This window comes from Lissotriton helveticus, chromosome 10 (genome assembly GCF_964261635.1).
Source record: "Lissotriton helveticus chromosome 10, aLisHel1.1, whole genome shotgun sequence".
Lineage (NCBI taxonomy): Eukaryota > Metazoa > Chordata > Amphibia > Caudata > Salamandridae > Lissotriton > Lissotriton helveticus.
This window is the reverse complement of record NC_136071.1, coordinates 122,276,600-122,297,517: the sequence shown is the minus strand read 5'-3', so window position 1 is coordinate 122,297,517 and position 20,918 is coordinate 122,276,600. Positions and strand designations below refer to the sequence as shown.

The window sequence follows — 20,918 nt, the reverse complement described above, 5'->3', positions numbered from 1 at the left end:
ATGTGGATAGGCCTATCTTTATAACAGAGACGGAGGGGGTGCAGGCCCACCAGGCCAGATGTATCAACACTTTGCACCAGTGCAAAGTCACCAACAATTAGACACACTTTGCAGCATGCAACTTTATTTGTGCTAGAAAGGTGACTAAAAGTAATGCAAACTACCAATGTGTGCTACTTTACACTACATTGCATCAAAGGAGCATCCCATGGGTGATTCCTATGCAACCATCTATGGTTTTCGATGTAAAGTCCTATCTCCTCACATTTGCAATCAGGTCTTTGCATCAAAAGATACACCTCCTTGAGGCATGTGCAAAATAGGAAAAGTTATATTTTCTCTAAACTTTTCTCACTCTGCATGTGTGCTGCGCTGCACAGGACACATACTAAGTAAGAAACGTTTTATTGTATGATTTGGTTCTGGAAGAATACCCTTCAACACATAACATACACTAGGCATTAAACACACACACCTATGCACTCTGAGGCAGATTTATGTTAACTGGCGCATCCCCAGGGATGCGCCAGTTAATGTGCGCCACAGTGCGCCACAGCTCCGCCACCCATGGTGCACCGCATTTACAATGCGGCGCACCATGGGGCAAAAACGGCACAGATGCGTGACGCATCTGTGCCGTAAAGGCGGCGCATTGCTGGAGTTGCGTCGCAAGTGCGACGCAGCTCCAGCAAGGCTCGGGGGGTGCCCTAACTGACCAATGCTGCATCAAGACCTACGCCTGCTTCAAGCAGGCGCAGGCTTTTGACGCAGCATTGGCCTGAAAGTGACTGAGTGAAATCTTATAGATTTCACTCAGCCCCTTTTGCGAGGCGCACCTGCCCCGGAACGCCCACCCTGCGCCGGAACGCCCACAAGCGGTGCAGGGCTTTACAACGTGCCGCATCTGCCTAGATGCGTCACGTTGTAAATCGTTCGTAGGGATGCGCCACGTTTACGCCGCCTTGCGTGACGCAATAGCGGCGTAAACGTGGCGCAAGGGCCTCATAAATCTGCCCCTAAGTTGCGAAGGTAGTCAAACTGTGTACCAGTGACTGGGAAGAGAGCAGTAGCACATCTGAGTATATATATATATATATGACACAATCATGCTCTCCCACTCCCATGCACCGCAGTGCAGCAACTTTGGTTGCTGAGCTGCTTTGTGTGGCATATTAGTAAATGCACCTCTGCATGCCTCTAAAGTACCACACCGAAAGGTGAAAGTTTAGAAACCAATCAGAATTTGACAGCCTGTAGAGATTTGGTAGGACCGAGCGATACTCTTTTTGATAAAGAATGAAGGTATAGGAGATTAAACTTATTGCATGCTGTCTGTCATGTGACAGACAAATGATGCTTTCTTGTGGACAATTGTATGCAATATGGCCAATAAATTACCAAACCCATTACATACTTCAAAATTTAACAATTTGTGATAATTTCTGCACCGTATCTAACTGCAGTTTGTCTACGATCACTAATTCCTGTTGTAGCTTTTATGTAAATTGATGAAAAAAGGCCAATCAAGCACATTTTTTAATCATCCGGCAGTTTATTACATCTTGAAGATGCCACGATCCTGAAGAAGAGCATTTTCGGTATCTACCTACAGCTCCGAAAACCATTATGAAAACTTTAGATGACACATTTATAGTTCTGTCTAAAAAATACTGAACCATGTATCAGTGCAGAAAGAAGTTCTGACACTGACAACTATTTATTTAAAATTGGATACCATTATGTTGTCTCTGCTTTCAATTCGGTTGTGTGACAGCGACATCACCTTATGCTTTTCTATATAATGAATAATCAGAGAATAATAACTGCTATGGACACTAGCTTTTTATTGGCAAGCTTAAAGTGCTTGCTAACCCTTAGTTTAGTGAAACTATTTTGAGGCAACTCCGGATTTTCACTTTTGACCCTCTGGGACAATTATTTTTAGTCTATGTGACAACAATTATAATTTTATGTTTAACCATCGACATAGATAATTATGGCTTATGTCCCTTCGCTATTCTTTGGAGACAGTGATGGTAAAACGTTTCAGCCCTGATTGCAACTACATCCAATTGACTTTTAATGTTATGTATGAGTTACTTGTTAATACATCGAAGCCATATGAAAAAAGTTTGAGTTGTCTCTTATTGTATGATTTGTTTCTTATTTTTGACCTTATTTAGGTTTTCATTAAAATAAAATTCTTCAACTTTGGGCAGATGCAGTGAATTACATGGTAGGGATCACCAGCAGTGAAATTATTAGCTATATACAATATAACAAGCTGTAGTAATTACACTGGGAATATATTCTAAGCCGTTCCTCTAGCCAGTGGAGAATTTAAAGAGGAATGGGGAGATTGTACACTACTACCGACCTTGAAATTAAGTCTGAATTCTTGTGGTACTCTATAAAGTGGGAAACAGATATGTCCTGCCGATGTTTTCAATAAACAGATTAACAGAAGAACAGTTTGTAGCTTTACAAGGAGGCTCAACCAAAACAAGCAGCTGTTGCTACAAGGTGGGTACGTGCAGTACTATTTGTTTCTTGCATTATATTGCATGCATATCGAGTATACATATAGTCGTTCTTTTTACCATTACTTAATGCAGTAGGTTATCACCGGATTTTAGTAATTGGACTTTAGTTTAGGATTGTGCTGATTTATGAGTGTCAAATGCCTGCACATTTTTTCTTTTTAAAATACTTTGGACAGTTTTGGACTTTGCAAAAAGTGGGTCTAGTATCAGTAGCCCTTCATAGAAAAAGAAAATATCTCACTGCTGGTAATGGTGATAAAGGGGAACAGGTGGACTGACCCTTCTTGGTATTGAGTTCACTTCCCCACATAGAAAAGACTGAGGTGAGGACCTGCCTCCTTCTCCAAACCCTTGCAAGGATTGCCTGTACCATACTGTGGTCTGCCCATATGCCTCTCATTTGAACTAATCCAGTTTGACTCACCCACAGCCCACATCATCACCTGTGACCTTCTTCAGCACCTCCTACTTATTGGCTGTGGTGGGGCTGCAGACTCTACTGATCTGCACCAGTATGTCTTGACGAAAAGGCCTACTGGAGCAGGAAATCATAAGGGGGTGACTTGGACAGTAGATTTTTTAGTAGGGCCTGGAATGGAGTGAAATTTAGAAATGTCAGCCATATTCACAAAGGCTGAAATCTCCCAAGTTCGTCATAGCATAAAACTTGCCCACGACTAGATTATTTGTTCCGTAGATTGGCAAGGTGGCTCCTATTACCTAAGAAGAGCATGATGATATTTTGCTGGAGGAGCATAATTTTGCTACTTTCTTGTGGGAGTAACTACGGAGTGGATACATCCACATGTAAACAACATGTTTTGGACTGGCGCCCTGGGCATTAAAGGGTCATGGGACATGGTATGTCACCTTTCTGCTTGTCGATGCATTTATTCCTCTATAGCCCTCTATTTCACTTATTGTGTTTGCCTTTGTAATATTGCTGAGTTCAACTGAGTAAGAAGCAGAATAACTCAAAGAATCAGTATTTTCAATACCACACGATTTATGTTATTATATATCACTTTTATATGCTTCAAACAATGTGGGCCCGATTCACAGAACTAATTTAAGACAAAATCCTAAACTTACTACCATGTTGGTATTCACAGAAGGCACTTACTCATTTTGGTATTCACAGAAGGCTCTTACTCATTTTGGTATTCACACAAGTTAGGAGTCCTAACTTTAGGACTCCTAAATGCCTTCTGTGAATACTGAAAGTCTTAAAGTTAGGATTTTTCTCAGTTTAGGAGTAGTAAAGTTAGGATTCCTAACTTCTGTGAATACTGAAATGAGTAAGTGCCTTCTGTGAATACCAAAATGATTAAGTGCCTTCTGTGAATTCCAAAATGGTAGTAAGTTTAGGATTTTGTCTTAAGTTAGTTCTGTGAATCGGGCCCTGTGGGTTTAGTGCTGACATTTCGGTGCTGTTGCCCGATGAATCTTCCCTTGAGGAGACTGCACCTCAGGTTTGCTCGCCGCGTATGGAATGGGAAGAATAGATGTGTTGGGCATAGGCCGTAGGTCTCTGCACCCCTAGAGGACATGAGATGCATTAGTTTGTTAAGAAATATCTGCTCATGAATATGTTGAGTATGTTGACTTTTTTTTAACCAGAATATAGAAAGATAATGTTATTATTGGTGCATTATGTCTAAGCATGGGCGTAAAATTCGTTCCGCTTGCGTATTTTGTGGATTTTCCTCAATTTTGCGATCCGTGAATCGCGCGAAATTGCGGCAAAATCTGTGAATCTGCGAGCGGGACGAATTTTGCTCAGGATGCACTAACAGGGTTAAAGCAGGTGCCCAAATTGAAGCTAATTTCTTTGTAGAAATTAACTTCAACTTGGGCACCTGCTGTAACCCTGTAAGTGCTTCCTGAGCGGCGCCTCGTTGCCTACTTGCAACTATTCTCTGACCCTGCTCTGACCCTCGAAGCAGGGTCAGAGAATAGTTACAATTAGGCAACGAGGCTCCTGTCACTAAAATTAAACCTCAGCAGGAAGCACTTACAGATAACAGGTGCCCGAGTTGAAGCTCAAATTCAGTAATGCATTATAATCAGCCCAAGAATCTAGTGAGCACGGTCGATGCTAGGCAAGTGTGCTTTCTCCCCAGATCTACAGTCTACAATTAGCTTTAATCCGTGATGGGGGTCTAGGCATCCACGAGCTTCTCAAGCGCAATCCCTCTGTACTTCCAGTGACCAGGAGGCTGCTTTCTCCTCATTTGCTGCGCAGATCGGCCTCTGACCCTTTATAAACGTGAGGCATGTGAACTCGCACAGAAGCCCGGCCCCAGCCCACACACACTAGGCTATGCAACCTCTTCCCGCCCTTTCCCCCACTGTGATGGACAGCTCACTCGAGGGACCTCGGCGCCTATGGGCGCGGTGGCAAAGTTACAGACACACAGGGTCATTGGAGACAACTCTTCTGGGCCTTTACACAGCTGTAGTCCAGGAAAAGCACAATACATTTACCCAACGAGGTAGCACTTACTGCTTTCTCCTCAGTTGCTGCTCTGATCGGCCTCTGACCCTTTATAAACGAGAGGCATGTGAACTCGCACAGAAGCCCGGCCCCAGCTCACACACACTAGGCTATGCAACCTCTTCCCGCCTTTTCCCCCACTGTGATGGACAGCTCACTCGAGGGACCTCAGCGCCTATGGGTGCGGTGGCAAAGTTACAGACACACGGGGTCACTAGAGACAACTCTTCTGGGCCTTTACACAGCTGTAGTGCAGGAAAAGCACGATACATTTACTCAACGAGGTAGCACTTACTGCTTTCTCCTCATTTGCTGCGCTGATCGGCCTCTGACCCTTTATAAACGAGAGGCATGTGAACTCGCACAGAAGCCCGGCCCCACACACACTAGGCTATGCAACCTCTTCCCGCCCTTTCCCCACTGTGATGGACAGCTCACTCGAGGGACCTCGGCGCCTATGGGCACGGTGGCAAAGTTACAGACACACGGGGTCACTGGAGACAACTCTTCTGGGCCTTTACGCAGCTGTAGTGTAGGAAAAGCACGATACATTTACCCAACGAGGTAGCACTTACTGATTAGCCAGTAGAAAGTACTCCAGTTAAGTATGGTGCAAATCGCAAAAAAATCCACGATTTCGCGGGAAAATCCACGAATTCTCAGATTTTTTTGCGAAATTGCACAAATTTGCGGACCGCTGATTCGCAAAATTCGCCCATATAATCGTTTGTCGTTTGCTAAAGTTTGTGATAAGCTGTTGTCATGCACAGTGGTGCACTATGTAATTTCCCTGATAATGTCTCTTGAGCCAAATAAGAACCTTTGATTTTTAGGGACCTGGAACTTAACGTCCAATATAGAATGTCTGGAAACAAGAATTATAATCTCTCTTTTATCACATGTGAAATTTATGCTTTAAAAAAAAAGTTTAAGTGCTTGCCATTAACCCCTTGGCCGCAGTGGTAATTCCGCCGCGGCGCTAGGGGGCAGGGGGGGCCGTGCGGCGCCGCCATGCTCGTGACGGAAGCACTCCGTCACGAGCCGCGGTGTGCTTGTGACGGAATGGTTCCGTCACGGCCCCGCCCGCTCAATAGAACACGCCGCGCAGGCGTGAAACCAACACCGCGCAGGCGCGGCGGCCGGGCCGTGACGGAACCATTCCGTCACCAGCACAGCCCCACAGTGGCTCGTGACAGAATGGTTTTGTCACGAGCACGCAAGGGGTTAAAGACAATATTGCCACCAACGTCACTGAAAATGATGCACACGACATCATCAACGACGATCAATGGATGGTGTGTTAACTAAACCATACCACCTGAAAACGTACCTGCAGCATTGATTCAAAGGCACCAGGATGGACAGCTCGTCGTGTGAATACTTCCCATACCTGTGAAAAGAGATACAGTCACAACACATGAGGAAAGGTGGTTAGATTTGTCACCTGCAGCACAAACAAGCGACTACCATATCACAGCACTAGATATCGTGAATTAACATAAAATGGAGCATGAGGCTCAACGATACCAACGGAGGAAAATAAAACTCGATCTCTGAAAAAACATGAGGGGGAGGGGGTGGGAAGGATGCACTCTTGGCTTTGGGATCGCTCCTTATTACTTCCGCTCCAGGCCACACATACACAGATAAGCAGGGACAGAGCAGCACAGTCTCTTCAAAATTCAATTGTAATTTCACAGATTGAAAATTGAAAATGTGTCCCTGTTATCTCCCTTCAAGCACTGAGAAGGTGAGAAAATGAACGAAGGCTTCGCTTGCCCCTGCGGTCTGTGAGTTTGAACATTTCTACACATTAAACTGAAAGTTCTGGGTATAGTTCGGCAACAGCGATAACTTGCAACCGTTTTTGCCGACTAAGCCCCCTTTGGAGCCATTTACAAATTTTTTATAAACTACTTTTGCAAAGAGCAGGAAAAATGAAGTTCTATATGGTGGAAATAATTTTGAAAAAAGTTATGTACCACGGAAACTAAGGAGCGAACAGGGCCTTTTAATCAAACTTGGCCCCGGGGCAAAAAAGGGCCAATAGACTGTAAATCATTCTTCTGCTTGAACAATACTAAAGGAGGAAACACAACAAAAGTTCATATTCCATTTATGGTTTAGCTACAGTAGGAAATGTAGGCAAATTAATTATGGAACAGTTGATAAATAAACGTAACATGCTTCTTTGCTTACAAATCATTTTACAGGTGAGCAAAGATGTTCCCAAAGAAGTCCCATGATAACCTTTCTTTCAAAAAATAATCCAAATAGTTTTTTTCTAACATATGCATAAAAGGAAACATATTTTCCCTCTAGCATGTATATATTTTTTAATTGCTATTACATAAACGTAGCATAAATATTCGGATGTCTTTACTCCATAGTCCGATACGAGAGAAACCTCCTCCCCCCCTTTAGTTAGGTTGAAAAGTGATGCAAATAGTTGGAGGAAGTTGCCTCTCTCCCTGTTGGGGAGGGCGGCCCTTTTTAAGATGATTTCTCTACCTCGCTTTCTTTACGCCCTTCAGAATACATTAGACTTGGTCCCAGCCAGTTATTTCCGAGAGGTAGAGAGGGTGCAGCGTAGTTTATTGTGGGAGGGTAGGCCTCGTATTGCTTTGGCTAAATTGACGTTACCGTGGTATGACGGTGGTATCGCCCTCCCTGACATTAGAAGGTATTATTGGGCTTCTCAATTGGCAGCTATAAACCAAGGTACTTATGGGCCCGGATCGGACCCTGGATACGCAATGGACAGATGGCTACTCCCGGGTGGAAATTATAGTAGAGCTTTATATACCAAGTCGGCGGGGGAAAGTTTGACTGGACCTACGAAGATAGCGGTGCGGGTATGGCACGACACCATTAGCTCTTTGGGGTGGAAAGCCCGCCTAACGCTGGCCACTCCACTATTTGACTCGGACAGGCTTGGTAAGCATTGGCACACGAAAGGTTTCGATAGATGGGACTTGATAGGGATTGCTACAATTGGGGATATCTGGGTCAAGGGCAGGATTAAGACATTTGCTGAATTACAAACTGAGTTTGAGTTGAATGGAATGGAGTATTTCCGCTATGCGCAAGTTCGGCATGCGCTGCAGTCGGCAGTACCGGCAGAGGAGGAGCTGCCCAAGGCCTCGCCGTTGGAGGATAGGATATTGGATGGGCATTTGCCGGATAGAACTATCTCCCTCATATATAGGAAATTGATCAATCACAGGGCGGATCTCCTTAGAGTTGAGGGATAAATGGATGAGAGATGGTATTGAACTGGATGATGAAGACTGGCAATCGGCCGTGTCCTCCCCGAAAGAGGTAGCGATTCTGGCGCGATTGAGGCTAGTCCCGTTGAAAATATTACACAGAGTGTATGTCACAGGTCCACGCTTGGTCCGGATGGGGCTTTCTGAAGAAGGTCTGTGCAGGCGAGGATGTGGGCAGGTGGGCACGTTCCTCCATATCCTCTGGGAATGGCTCTACATGGTGGATTACTGGAGTTTGATACATGATGTTATGCGAGAGGTGTTAGGGGTAACATTGCTACCAGGGGCTAGGAGATGTCTCCTTAATATCTGGGAACCCACAGATCTAAACATAGCACAGACCAAGTGGGCCACTCTAGGGACAATTGTAGCTAAACGGAATACTGCACAGCAGTGGGGATCCGGAAGACCGTCTACGCTTGAGGAATAGAAAGAGAGCATGGACTGGTGTATGTTTCGGGAGAAGACCGTATACCTGGCCAGAGGCTGACCCCGTAAATGGGTGACTATTTGGGGGCTGTGGAATCATTACAGGGGTGAGATTTGTGTACCACCGGTTGACCCTCTTTTGGATATACTAGCATCCCCGTGACTCTTGTCTGTAACAGTATCTTAACCCCCCCCTCCACCTTTCCTTTTCACATCCCCCCCGAGTATTTTTGATTTGTTGTAATGATGTGTGAAAATGTCTGGCCTCTGTTCTATGCACTCATTGGAATGCCTTGTATCAATAAAAAGAAATATAAAAAAAATATATAGGGCATTGTAAAACATATCCACCAGACTTGAAAATTAAATCTTCATCTCACGTGTTTTATTCTTTTGATTACATGAGTACAGGAGCATGTTAAGGCAGCCTGAATACCTTTGAGATGCTCAGTGCATTTGGGAGAAGTACATAAACAAAACCTATTAAACAGAATGAGGATAGTCTGCAACAGCAGCAAGGAGTATGCAACTTGTGAGCTTTAACAAAGTCAATTTACATGTACCCATCCAAAGGCAGACATGGCCCTGGTGCATAACTGACCTAAAAAGTGGCTGAATGTAATTTTAGTTTGACCCAATGGAAGCACATACTTTGTGAAGGTAAGTTTATCTTTGTCATGCCTCCAAATCTAGTATTCTTGGGCTGTTATAGCACATGACTAACAGATACCTGAACTCTCTGTGCTCAGCAGCACCAACTGTTGGGCTGTGCTTGTGTCCAACATGCGTGCAGCTCCGCCACTTTCTATTTTTTACAGGAGCACATGAAAATGTAGAGTATTGTCTCAGTTTCTGATGATGATAATCTCCTGGATTTCAGACGCAGCTCATTCAAGCGAGTGGCCTGTTTTAATGCTTTTAAAAATTGACAAAGTATTTCAGGATATATATTTACCCTCTTCCATTATCTAAATGAATGATGAAGGTCTCGTTGCCAAATTTCTCAAATGTTTCATAGTGATGACGATCCATATTTCCTAAAACAAAAAAGTATATTTCATTAATACAAATATTAAGCTTCAGATTGAAAACAATTAGAAACTTCGAAAAACCCTATTAGAAGCAATGAAAATAACAGTCAATGCTCAGAATAAAAGCCTGGTGGGATAAAGCTACCTGAAATTCGACGTGACCAGCAATACCTGTTTCATTTGCATCAAGCAAACTCGATATTTTTATAATGCATGTCTTTGAGTGGATTGTAGGAACAAAATTGAAGCCCCAATCACAGGTGAATGTGTGTCTGTACCATATAAAAGCTGATGTTATTTGATGTGCGTACACCTCCAGGGCACTTTGTGCCACAGTGAGAGCCATGAAGCGCAGTCATCATGGTGTCGGGCCAGTTAAATCCAGACGGACCCAGAGTGAGGAGGTGAGAGTGATGCTGTAGTACCATGATCAAAGGGTCAAGTAGCTGATATCAGAGGCTGACACATCTTCAACACTAGATTGAAAAGGACCGGGATTTTATGGGAAATCGATTTTGTTGGCTATGACCCCACTGACCAGTTTGGGATGTTGTGGTAGGGGACAGGAGTTCAGCAAAGAATTACCATTAGTATAACCGATGAAAAATGAGAAGTGATTCCATATTGTGGTTCAGTATTATCAAGGATAATAGTATATTCGGTTTGAAACAGCCAAGGTATTAAGGTCAGGTCTTTTGGCCATTAAGCTGTCTCGAGGGATCCATTTCTTGGGAAGTCACAGATGGAACTGATCTACATACAGTTCAATAATATTGTCATATCAGATACTGTTACTAGTCTGCCCATTCTAGTCATAATTCACTGAAATGTGGGCTTGCATCTATGACCTTGACAGAAACACTTTATGCCTTGAGAATGCTCACTTGCCAACAAGGCTAACCCAAACATGTGGGCTCTTTTCAACATTACAAAGAACCATGAAGGTCATTAAAGATACTAATCAATAGTGGCACTATGTGTGACTTCCACCTGCTAGTCTGTATGTGCTAACCCCTTACAGAGCAAGATGATGAGCACAAGGGTAATTTCGAGCCTGGTCTGAGAAGAAGGAGCAACAGAGCTCACATAACGCAACTCGGTATTGCAAGCTTGTGACGCCAAGGAAGGTATACAACCTTTACAACGCAACTTTTACCACGACCTACCATTACCACGCATTTTTTACAACGCAGGATCCATTACAACGCATACCATTACCACGCATGTATTTACAACGCAGGTACTTTTACAATGCATACCATTACAACGTAAGTATTGGTAAGTATATTATTTTATTAAAAATATTATTTGGGTTTTTTGGTAAAGGGGTATTTTTAGGGTTCAGGGTCAGTTTTGGGTTTTTGGGTAAAGGGGTATTTTTAGGGTTCAGGGTCAGTTTTGGGTTTTTGGGTAAAGGGATATTTTTAGGGTTCAGGGTCAGTTTTGGGTTTTTGGGTAATGGGGTATTTTTAGGGTTCAGGGTCAGTTTTGGGTTTTTGGGTAAAGGGGTATTTTTAGGGTTCAGGGTCAGTTTTCAGTTTTTGGGTAAAGGGGTATTTTTAGGGTTTAGGGTCAGTTTTCAGTTTTTGGGTAAAGGGGTATTTTTAGGGTTTAGGGTCAGTTTTCAGTTTTTGGGTAAAGGGGTATTTTTAGGGTTCAGGGTCAGTTTTCAGTTTTTGGGTAAAGGGGTATTTTTAGGGTTTAGGGTCAGTTTTCAGTTTTTGGGTAAAGGGGTATTTTTAGGGTTCAGGGTCAGTTTTCAGTTTTTGGGTAAAGGGGTATTTTTAAGGGTTCAACTTCAGTTTTCAGTTTTTGGGTAAAGGGGTATTTTTAGGGTTCAGGGTCAGTTTTGGGTTTTTGGGTAAAGGGGTATTTTTAGGGTTCAGGGTCAGTTTGGGGTTTTTGGGTAAAGGGGTATTTTTAGGGTTCAGGGTCAGTTTTGGGTTTTTGGGTAAAAGGGGTATTTTTTGGGTTCAGGGTCAGTTTGGGGTTTTTGGGTAAAAGGGTACAGGGTAAAAATTAAATATAATTAAATTTAAATTACATTAAATTAAATTGATTAAATTAAATTAATTAAATTAAATTACATTAAATTAAATTAAATTAAATTAAATTACATTAAATTAAATTAATTAAATTAAATTAAATTAAATTACATTATATTAATTTTAATTAAAATAAATATTTAAAAATATTATATACTTACCAATACTTACGTTGTAATTGTATGCGTTGTAAAGGTATATGCGTTGTAAATACATGCGTGGTAATGGTATGCGTTGTAATGGATCCTGCGTTGTAAAAAATGCGTGGTAATGGTAGGCGTGGTAAAAGTATGCGTTGTAACGTCATACATCCGCCAAGGAAGCATGATGGCAGCAGGTGACAGGCCTCATGCAGCCCTACAAGCACTTCCTAATCTTTTGGACCCCACGTCACTCAGACATCTTTAGTCACCTGTAATCTTTACAGATGGCAAGTAATGCCTTCTTCCTTGATAAATATGCTTTTGAAATCTGAAATTGCTTCTTGTAAGTAAATAATTGCCCGATTTTGAGGGGAACATATAATCTCCTATGCATCATACCATTTATACACTGCTTGCAAATCTAAATATATTTAAGGCCTAGGACGGTGAAATATAAATTACCCCAGTGTAATTTGCATAATTCCAGAAACTTCAAGCAACGCTTGCTATGCAAAATGTCCGAAATTATGCATTTATGCCATACTACTTAATTCATTGTAAAATTATAGCAGGGGAGTGTGGGAATATTTGCAAACAACCAGAATGCCAGCATCTCTTGCTCGCAGCAACTGTGTGTTTTTGCACTATATTGTTTGCGTGAAATGTATCCTCGATTAAGAATTAACACAAAGACACATTTTATGGCAAAATATAGCACCTAATGGCAGATTTGAATTCCTTGTAATTCTCATAACTTTGCAGGACCTAGGTAGGTGGAAGAAAATAATACTCGCTGGAGTGGGATTGTTGTTCCTTCTTGAACATTTTGAACCCATTCATATTTTCCATGTTGTACGCACCCCTACAAGTCAATTGCAATACTACTAAGCTACCTTTTCGCACCAAGCCGCATCCACCGCCCCTTCTGTTTATTTCACATTGTGGCCTCTTCCAAGGAGGTGCAGTGAATCTCGTCCCTTTGAAGACATGGGGCAGGTTGCATACATTTGCACTGGCGCAAACATGGAGCTAAAGCTCTTTTGCTTTCTTATTGCTATTAAAGCAACTGGAGCAACTCTAGTATGAAGTACATAAAGATTTATGGACAAGATAGTGAGCACACTCTAGCTGTTATATGTTCTACTGTGTCTCAAAAGCAAATGATAAAACATTGTTGCCCTTTTTAAAACATGAAAGTGCGAGCTAGGTCTTAGGCAATATCACTGGGCTTCTTATCATACTAATATTGTTGACTGATTATTAAAAACATATTTGTGACAGTGTTCTAATAAGTCTCCCCATAGATCAGCTTTGGTTTTTGTATTAAAAAAATAAGAGGCACTAAACACTGTACAGGGGCCTTTGAATATTAGACTTGTGCACTAGTGCAAAATGTGTTTAATTTACCCATACGAAGACAGTGTAAAAAAACAGTTTTTACACTTATTCATCAGTGCCTAATGTGTCTAATTTATCTGTTTGAAAACTATGCACTAGTACCCAACGTGTGTCATTTATCCGTGCAAAAACAATGCACAAGAGCATTTGTTACACCTATGCACTAGTGCAAAAAGTGTGCAAGCTGCATGCATGGAGTTTCAGCTGCATTCTATTATTTTAGAAACTCCAGAAAGCATTTGTAAATTACAAAATATGCCAGTCTGCCAGGACCAGCTTTGCTCTGCTACAAGTCCACCAATTATCTTCGCAGATTGAGCTGAGCAATGATTTGATCGAATATCCGAGGCCTCTTCAGTTAAACCCTTCATTAGAGATCATATATAGAATTTGAGAAGGAAGTAACTTATCTAGTTACAAGGAAAAGCTGTATTTCGGCAAAAACTGGAAGCCATGACAAACACCGCGTTTTGGAACATTTTAAATAAAGGGGGTGGAAAGAAAAGCTTTATATTAAGGGAATCCTTTAAACGATTTAGATACAATCTAAACATGTCCCAATATTTTCCCTTTAAGTGTTAAACAAATATAAACGACACACAGAGAAACAAGCCCGCTGACATGTTCCCCGTAGATGTGTTGTACTTATCTCTCTGTTTTGGCAAACTACACAGTGTTTTCTGGTTAATAAAATGCAGGCCTGTGTTCACAGTGATAAGCACAGACTGAAACATTTGAATAACTGATTAAATGCGCCGCTCTTTCAATGGAGGGTGGAAAGAGTGTAACTTGCTTTATGCCGTTTCAAAGAATAAGATATTTCACAGCATCATCTCATATATAAGATAATGTATTTTCTACCTTTTGGAATATTTGTGCCAATATAGTATGATGTATGAACTTGCCATACTCAAATCATTTATAAAGCAGCAATGGTTCCAGTTAAGAGTTATCTTAATTTTAGTTGTCCCATTAGTAGTTGATATGATCTGTGACTTTTTTAAATGGAAATTTCAAGATGAACTCATAATGACACTCCACATTGTAGAAAAAGACAGTATAGGTTAATTATTTTCTAATAATTTTCTTATCAAGTCAAGTCAAAGGATCTTTATTCGGATATATAAAAACATACATAAAAGTACTAAGTTATCACACAATCCACATAATAAATGATTAAAACAGTATAAAACAATTTAAAAATATACAGTCAATTTGTGAAATGGATGCATGGCAATTGAATTTGATAGGGACCAACGATCATAACGTTGCAAATACATCACTTTATAACTGGGCTGGCACTCAGTGATTGTAGACAATGGTGTAAATTGATAGGCTATGTATATAATATAAACAGTATATACGCTGATTGGCTATGTGCAAAATATCGCCGATGTGCTGTGCAGACAACTATAAAGTGCAAAGTGCAAAAAAGATATTCAGACACTAGTGCAAACCACATTATTATACAAATAATTCAGTTTTCAAGGCATATTCATAGTTGTTCGAGAACGTGTCGCTGCTAGGAGGAAGCAACTTACTCTAAAAATTACTTCATCACAATTCAAGAGTAATATTTCCTTAAATGCTAGATTAAAATCCATCATGGCATGCTCTTTAAAATATGGAATTAAATAAAGTTTTGTGTATCTAGCATAATAACCACAAAAGAACAAAAAATGTAACAAGGTTTGCTTACACCCTCGGTTACAGGGACATTGCAAGGTTTCTAAGTTTTTGTTAAAGCCCAGTGGAAATGATAAGGAGAATCTGATACTACCATCCCTAAGACGAAAGAGCAAACGTCTGTTCCACCTCCCCAAGTTTTTTGTAAGGTATCTCTGCGGCATGTTATTAAGCCTGCTACCCTGTACCAGGAGGGGAATGTATCTTATGATGGCAGGTTTATATTTCTCAGATGTTTCTCGCTCTTTCTGGTATAGGTTATACAATGCCCCTCTTACTAGTTTATGTTGCACTTGTTCAGTGGCTTGACAGGAAGAAAATAAGTGCTCCATGCCCACACTTGATAAACTGCTTTTTACTGCCCCTAGCCAAGGTAATTTTCTTATATAGAATATTAAGTCTCAGTCGTGGGATGCAGTGTAAATGACAAAGAAAAATGTGTTTTCACCACTATGTACAGTTACTTTGGCAGCTGTGGACATGCAAAGGGCAGTAATGGCCTGTCCACATTTACTAAATATGGGAAAATATGGGCTACCAAAGAACATGTTAAGGACAATTGGTTAATCTGTTTTATTGGTGTAGCTAATTTTGACTATGAACATAGTATATATCAAGGATGTGTAAATTTATAGATTCACAAACTGTGTTTTACAAAAGCAAAAACGCTGCCTATTCATAAAGATGTCAGGAGGGAAACATGCGGAACTACGCGGCCAGAGCCACGAGTTCCGGAAGCCCGCAAGCATAACCACACTTGCCCGAACAACGTATTTGCCTAAACCACACTTCTGCGTGATTCTGGCAAATGCTCTCTAGTGTTTGGGATGGGTTGAGACTGCTAACAGGAGTGTTGGGACGGAAATAGGACTCAGACAGGTAAGAGGGTCTGGGGCCGGGCCTGGGGGTCGCTTTCAGGGGAGGAGGGGTTACGGGTAGCTTTAAGGGCTGGGTTTGGGGGAGTAGTTCTGTTTTTAGGACCGGGAGCGGGGGGGGGCAAGTAGGGAGTTTGTAATTCAGGGCTTGGCAGGGGAACTGGTAGATGGGTTCATATTTAGGGCTGGGGCAGGGTAGGTTTTAGGAAAGTGGAAGAGGTTGGAAAAGTTAAAGGGACAGCGGGGGTGGGGTAGTGTACATAAATGAGCAAAGTTTAAGGCCTTAGGGCAGTGGGAGGGGAATGACTAGATGGGGTCGTTTTTTTGGGCTGGGTGTCGGGACAAGTTTTAGGGCAGTGGAAGGTGTGGGGTAGTGTAAGGGATAGCGCAAGGGCAAGGAGGTCGGTGTAGTGTATGTAATGGAGCAGGGTTTTAGGCCTTAGGACAGGGAGAGGGGAATGGGTAGATGGGGTCGTTTTTAAGGCAGGGGTCGGGGTAGGTTTTTGGGCAGTGGAAGAGGTTGGGGTAATTTAAGGAACATCGCAGGGGGAGGTGGTGGGGGATAGTGATTTTAGGCCTTAGGGCAGTGGGAGGGGAATGGGTAGATGGGAACATTTTCAGGACTGGGGGGGTCGGGTAAGTTTTAGGGCAGTGTAAGGGGTGGGGGTAGTTTATGGGACAACGCATGGGTAGTGTACGTAAAAGGCCAGGGGTTTAGGCCTTAGGACAGGGGGAGGGGAATGGGTAGATGAGGTTGTTTTTAGGTCGGCGAACGTTTTAGGACAGTGGAAGGGGTTGGGGCATTTTAAGGAACATCACAGGGGAGGGCGTGGGGGATAGTGGCGAGCTTAGCCACACATACCCCTTTATAATTTATGCCTACCCCACAAAATGTCATGGTAAAGGCATGCATGGTAAAGGAATGCGCGGTTAAGACGCATTCATGGTTTAGGCTGCGTGGTAGAGGCACGCGTGGTTTAACCATGCGTACTTCTATCACACAACCATGTCAGGATTCCAACTTCACGAAACTTAATCTGTGGTTGAAGGTTGTAGGGGAGATTTTTTTCAGCAAAAACCTTTTGCTGGACTTTTCACCTGCTATATTTTTCTGTCAAACGTTCTCAAAATTAGCATAGTTAAAAGGAAATCACAAATTCGGCAGAAGTCTTAATTTCTGAATCTAGCACACACTAATAAAGATGATTTTGGAGGAACGTTTGCAAAGTTCTCCCTGAATATTGTGTCTTATCTTAAGATTCTGTACAGACCATTCAGAAAATAGATAAAGTACAGCGTGGTGGTTTTATTACCTATTACTGTACATATTTCAATGTATTTGAGATGATTTATACAGTGTTAAAAGTATCTCTGGGCTCTTCAGCACACTGAAATTGCCTTTAACTGTTAAAGAATATATGGGAAAACTTTGTTCCAAGGTTTTTCAAGAAGAATCAGTGGTAAGAAATAACATTAAAACATTTCTGTGAAGCAGATGGTCCTTGCATTCGGTACAACGCTTACCAGATCTTCACTGTTTTTCAAACATATACAAATAAGAGATGTCTGTATAATACTTTATGTGGGGTTAGAGTAATCCAGGCAATACAGCTTCTACTTGCAGATACTTCTATTATGAAGGATTGTATCTAGAAGGTAAGAATCAATTGACGGTTAGAGCCCTTTTTGTTCTTTTCTGTGTGTGTTTCTGGGTGACTTTAATGGGACTGCACAAACTTGTATCCACATTTTTAATGGTCAGGCCGCATGATTTAAATTGGTAGAGCAAGGTTCTGAGCCCTGGATTCACTTTAACTTAAGGTTCATCATTTGCTTGGTCCATCGCAATTTACTAACTGGAGCTGTGTGGTTTCTTTTTGTGGGAGGCTGAGTTACAAGACATTTATGTGGCTTAATTTTCTCATTGCCAGGTTTCGGGCATGGTTAAAACTTTGACCGATTATTGTCTCTGGAAGGTAGGATTCCTTAATGGCATTGAATATCTTTCATAAGCTGTGGCCCTGCAGATACAATCTTACTCGTAACCAGGATACCAATATGGTGGACCTCTGTTTCTCCGCATTTAGAAATTACTGTAAGACCACTTATTGCTTAATATGGGAGTGGCAAATGTTTATATTAGTTTCGTTTAAGTAACTTGTCAGGTCCTCCACATTCTGGATTTGAAATGGGTGTCATTCATTTATATGATTATTTTTCATAATATATTTATAATTTGTGGTTAGTCTCTCAGACCTCAGTACAACTGCATCTGTAATTCTGATGAGGTAATTCTGTACATGAAATTACAGATAGCGGAGAGATTGGTAGTACTTAGATGTGAAATTACCCCTAGATTTCAAACATTCCACTATGGAATGGGGAAATATTGGGGAAATCTGTGTTACTCCATTGATTTCTGTGGTAATTCCCCCACTTCAGACCTTTTTTATAGGGACAAAAAATATCAATTTTGACCTGGCAAATGTGTCCCTGGAAAACCTGGGATAATATCACATGCAAAATTAGTACATGCGGTTTTACCACATCATACAGGATTCCTGTTTTGGCTCGAAAGAGGAGTTAGCAACCTAATCTGGCATGTGTGTCTAGCCACTCGCTATTTTCATTGACTACATTGAACATAGCAATACTCTTCAGCTAATTTCTACCTTATGCACTCCCATAAATGGACTAAAGTCATCCACACTTTTCAGACACTAAAATCTGTGTAGAGCCTGTGATGATTGACGGAAGATTCTGTAGACAGGAGCTTCCAATTGACAAGAACCTCCAACCGCAGGTGATAAACGTATGCTTTTGATATTTTAAATTCCAACACAAGGCATTGTTTTTCTTTTTTGCATCAGCCTTCATAGATTTGCCGTTAGAACATTTTGAAAGTGCACTTTGCAACCCCAAAGACCAAAGCCAGAGCCTTCAATACAATCAATTGTTAATACTAAGTTACTTTAATAAGATCTGGGAGATTTCCTGAATAGCAGTCTTTATTTAACTTCAATCAAGAAAGGAGCTTCTGTCTGTACCAAATGGGATGTATATGCATGTCTGCTCCCTTTCAAGAGTGATAATATAGTTATTTACATTGACAATAAAATATCTTGAATCTGGGAGCAAAAAATAACTTAAAAAGGGAGAAAACTTACAATTATAAGTACAAAGGTGTATTTAAGATATGGTTGCCGCTCGTGAGAGGAGTTTCCTTCTGACACAGCCTGTTTGTTTATTCGCGCTACAGGAGTAGCTTTGCCCTGGGACTTGTGCAAATACCTTTTCCAGCGTGAGGAGCGTGAGGCCGCAGAGGAGGCGAGAGGCGCGGTCCCGGGACTGCGAGGAACAGCTTCAAACACCTACAGCTGTGTCCTCTTCCCGGGGGAGCCCCTCCCCCTCCCAGTGCCCGCCCCATCTGCCTGCTCTTTACTCCTCGCGGCCCCCGCTTCGCGGGTGCCGCTCGTGAGAGGAGTTTCCTTCTGACACAGCCTGTTTGTTTATTCGCGCTACAGGAGTAGCTTTGCCCTGGGACTTGTGCAAATACCTTTTCCAGCGTGAGGAGCGTGAGGCCGCAGAGGAGGCGAGAGGCGCGGTCCCGGGACTGCGAGGAACAGCTTCAAACACCTACAGCTGTGTCCTCTTCCCGGGGGAGCCGCGCCCCCTCCCAGTGCCACGCCCCCTTGGAAACCCTTCTTTATTTGTAGGGATTGGACCGCGGACCGCGGGACGCGCACGGGACGCAGCCCGGGGCGCAGCCCGGGTAAAGGGCGGGCCGTCTGTGTCCGTCAGTGGTCTGCAGTGGTCGGGCGGGCCACGTCCCTAAGTTGTACTCTTTCAAGGTGAGCACTGTACTTGGATAAGAAAATGGGCGATCATACGCCTGATGTTAATAACATTGATGTTACCACCCAGGGTGTTCATACCTCCGTCTCTCTCATCACATCTTTTGAGACATTGATAGATACAGCCTTCAATGAGATTGTGGAGACTGAGAGGAGGTTTTCTATGGGCCCATTCTCCACTAATTTTAATTCGAGTGTAACAATAAACAGTACAAGTAGTACTTATGGGAATACGCATATAACCCCGGCAGTTATTGTTGTTAAGCCGTCACATCTTCCTGTTGATGTGCCCACTGTCCTAGATGACGAAGATACCATCACTTATATAGCACAGGACTCTGCCTCTTCTTCATCGGCAGGTGTTGCCTTAAAACCGGCACATATATCTACACATACTGTAGCCCCGCTAAATGAGAATGAAAATGATCCAATTATCATAATAGCTTCATCTGATGAGGTTCATACCTTGGACAGCTTAGAACTTAGTAGCAATAAACCGGGAGGTGAGAAACGTAAAAGAGGCACCACTAAGCAAAGTGCCAATAAAAGGAAACAACCGTTAACCCATAAGAATCAGCCCACACCCCAAAGTTTGTGGAATAAACAGAAATCCACAGGGACACAAATTGTTCCTACGGAGGATGAAGATCAAGCAGATATGGGCAGTACTATTGTCGCATCTACTATTCACTCGAGTGAGAGTTCTAACACTGTCTGGACCCAAACAACACTAATGGGAGATAACTACAATCTTTCAAGACAGAATGCGAACCTTATAGAAACTATAGTGGACACTATTTTTATTCGGATAGAAAAGCAAATGATCAGTCAGTTTAATAATGTTTTTAAAAGACTTGATAGACTTGACAATTTGGTCAAAAACGGTGATACAAAAAAGAGGGGTTCAGTTGTTTTGGACCAAATTAGGGCCGATCGTCTTATAAAAGAACTGGAATCTGTAAGTAACACTCTGTCTGCAAAGAAACAGGAAACTTCTATTCTCCTGGGCGGGGTTCTGAGTAACCCCGGAACTTTATCGCTGCCTACTGTGTTACCTACAGTTCCACCAAGATCCATTGATGGAGGGCCACATTCAACAAAATCAGATTTGACCACTAGGCCTACCCCTACACCCGCTCCCAGAAAAA

At 42.2% G+C, this 20,918-nt stretch overlaps 1 protein-coding gene across 1 annotated transcript in view; it reads right to left on the bottom strand.

Moving 5' to 3' along the window:
• Positions 1 to 20,918, bottom strand: part of FAM20C (FAM20C golgi associated secretory pathway kinase) — a 327,251-nt gene that overhangs the window by 9,350 nt on the left and 296,983 nt on the right. Inside the window, exons 8-9 of the mRNA XM_078664903.1 lie at positions 9,694 to 9,775; positions 6,371 to 6,430 (exon numbers count right to left, since the gene is read on the bottom strand). Coding sequence (XP_078521029.1) covers positions 6,371 to 6,430; positions 9,694 to 9,775 — 142 coding nt within the window. The remainder of the gene's footprint in view (positions 1 to 6,370; positions 6,431 to 9,693; positions 9,776 to 20,918) is intronic.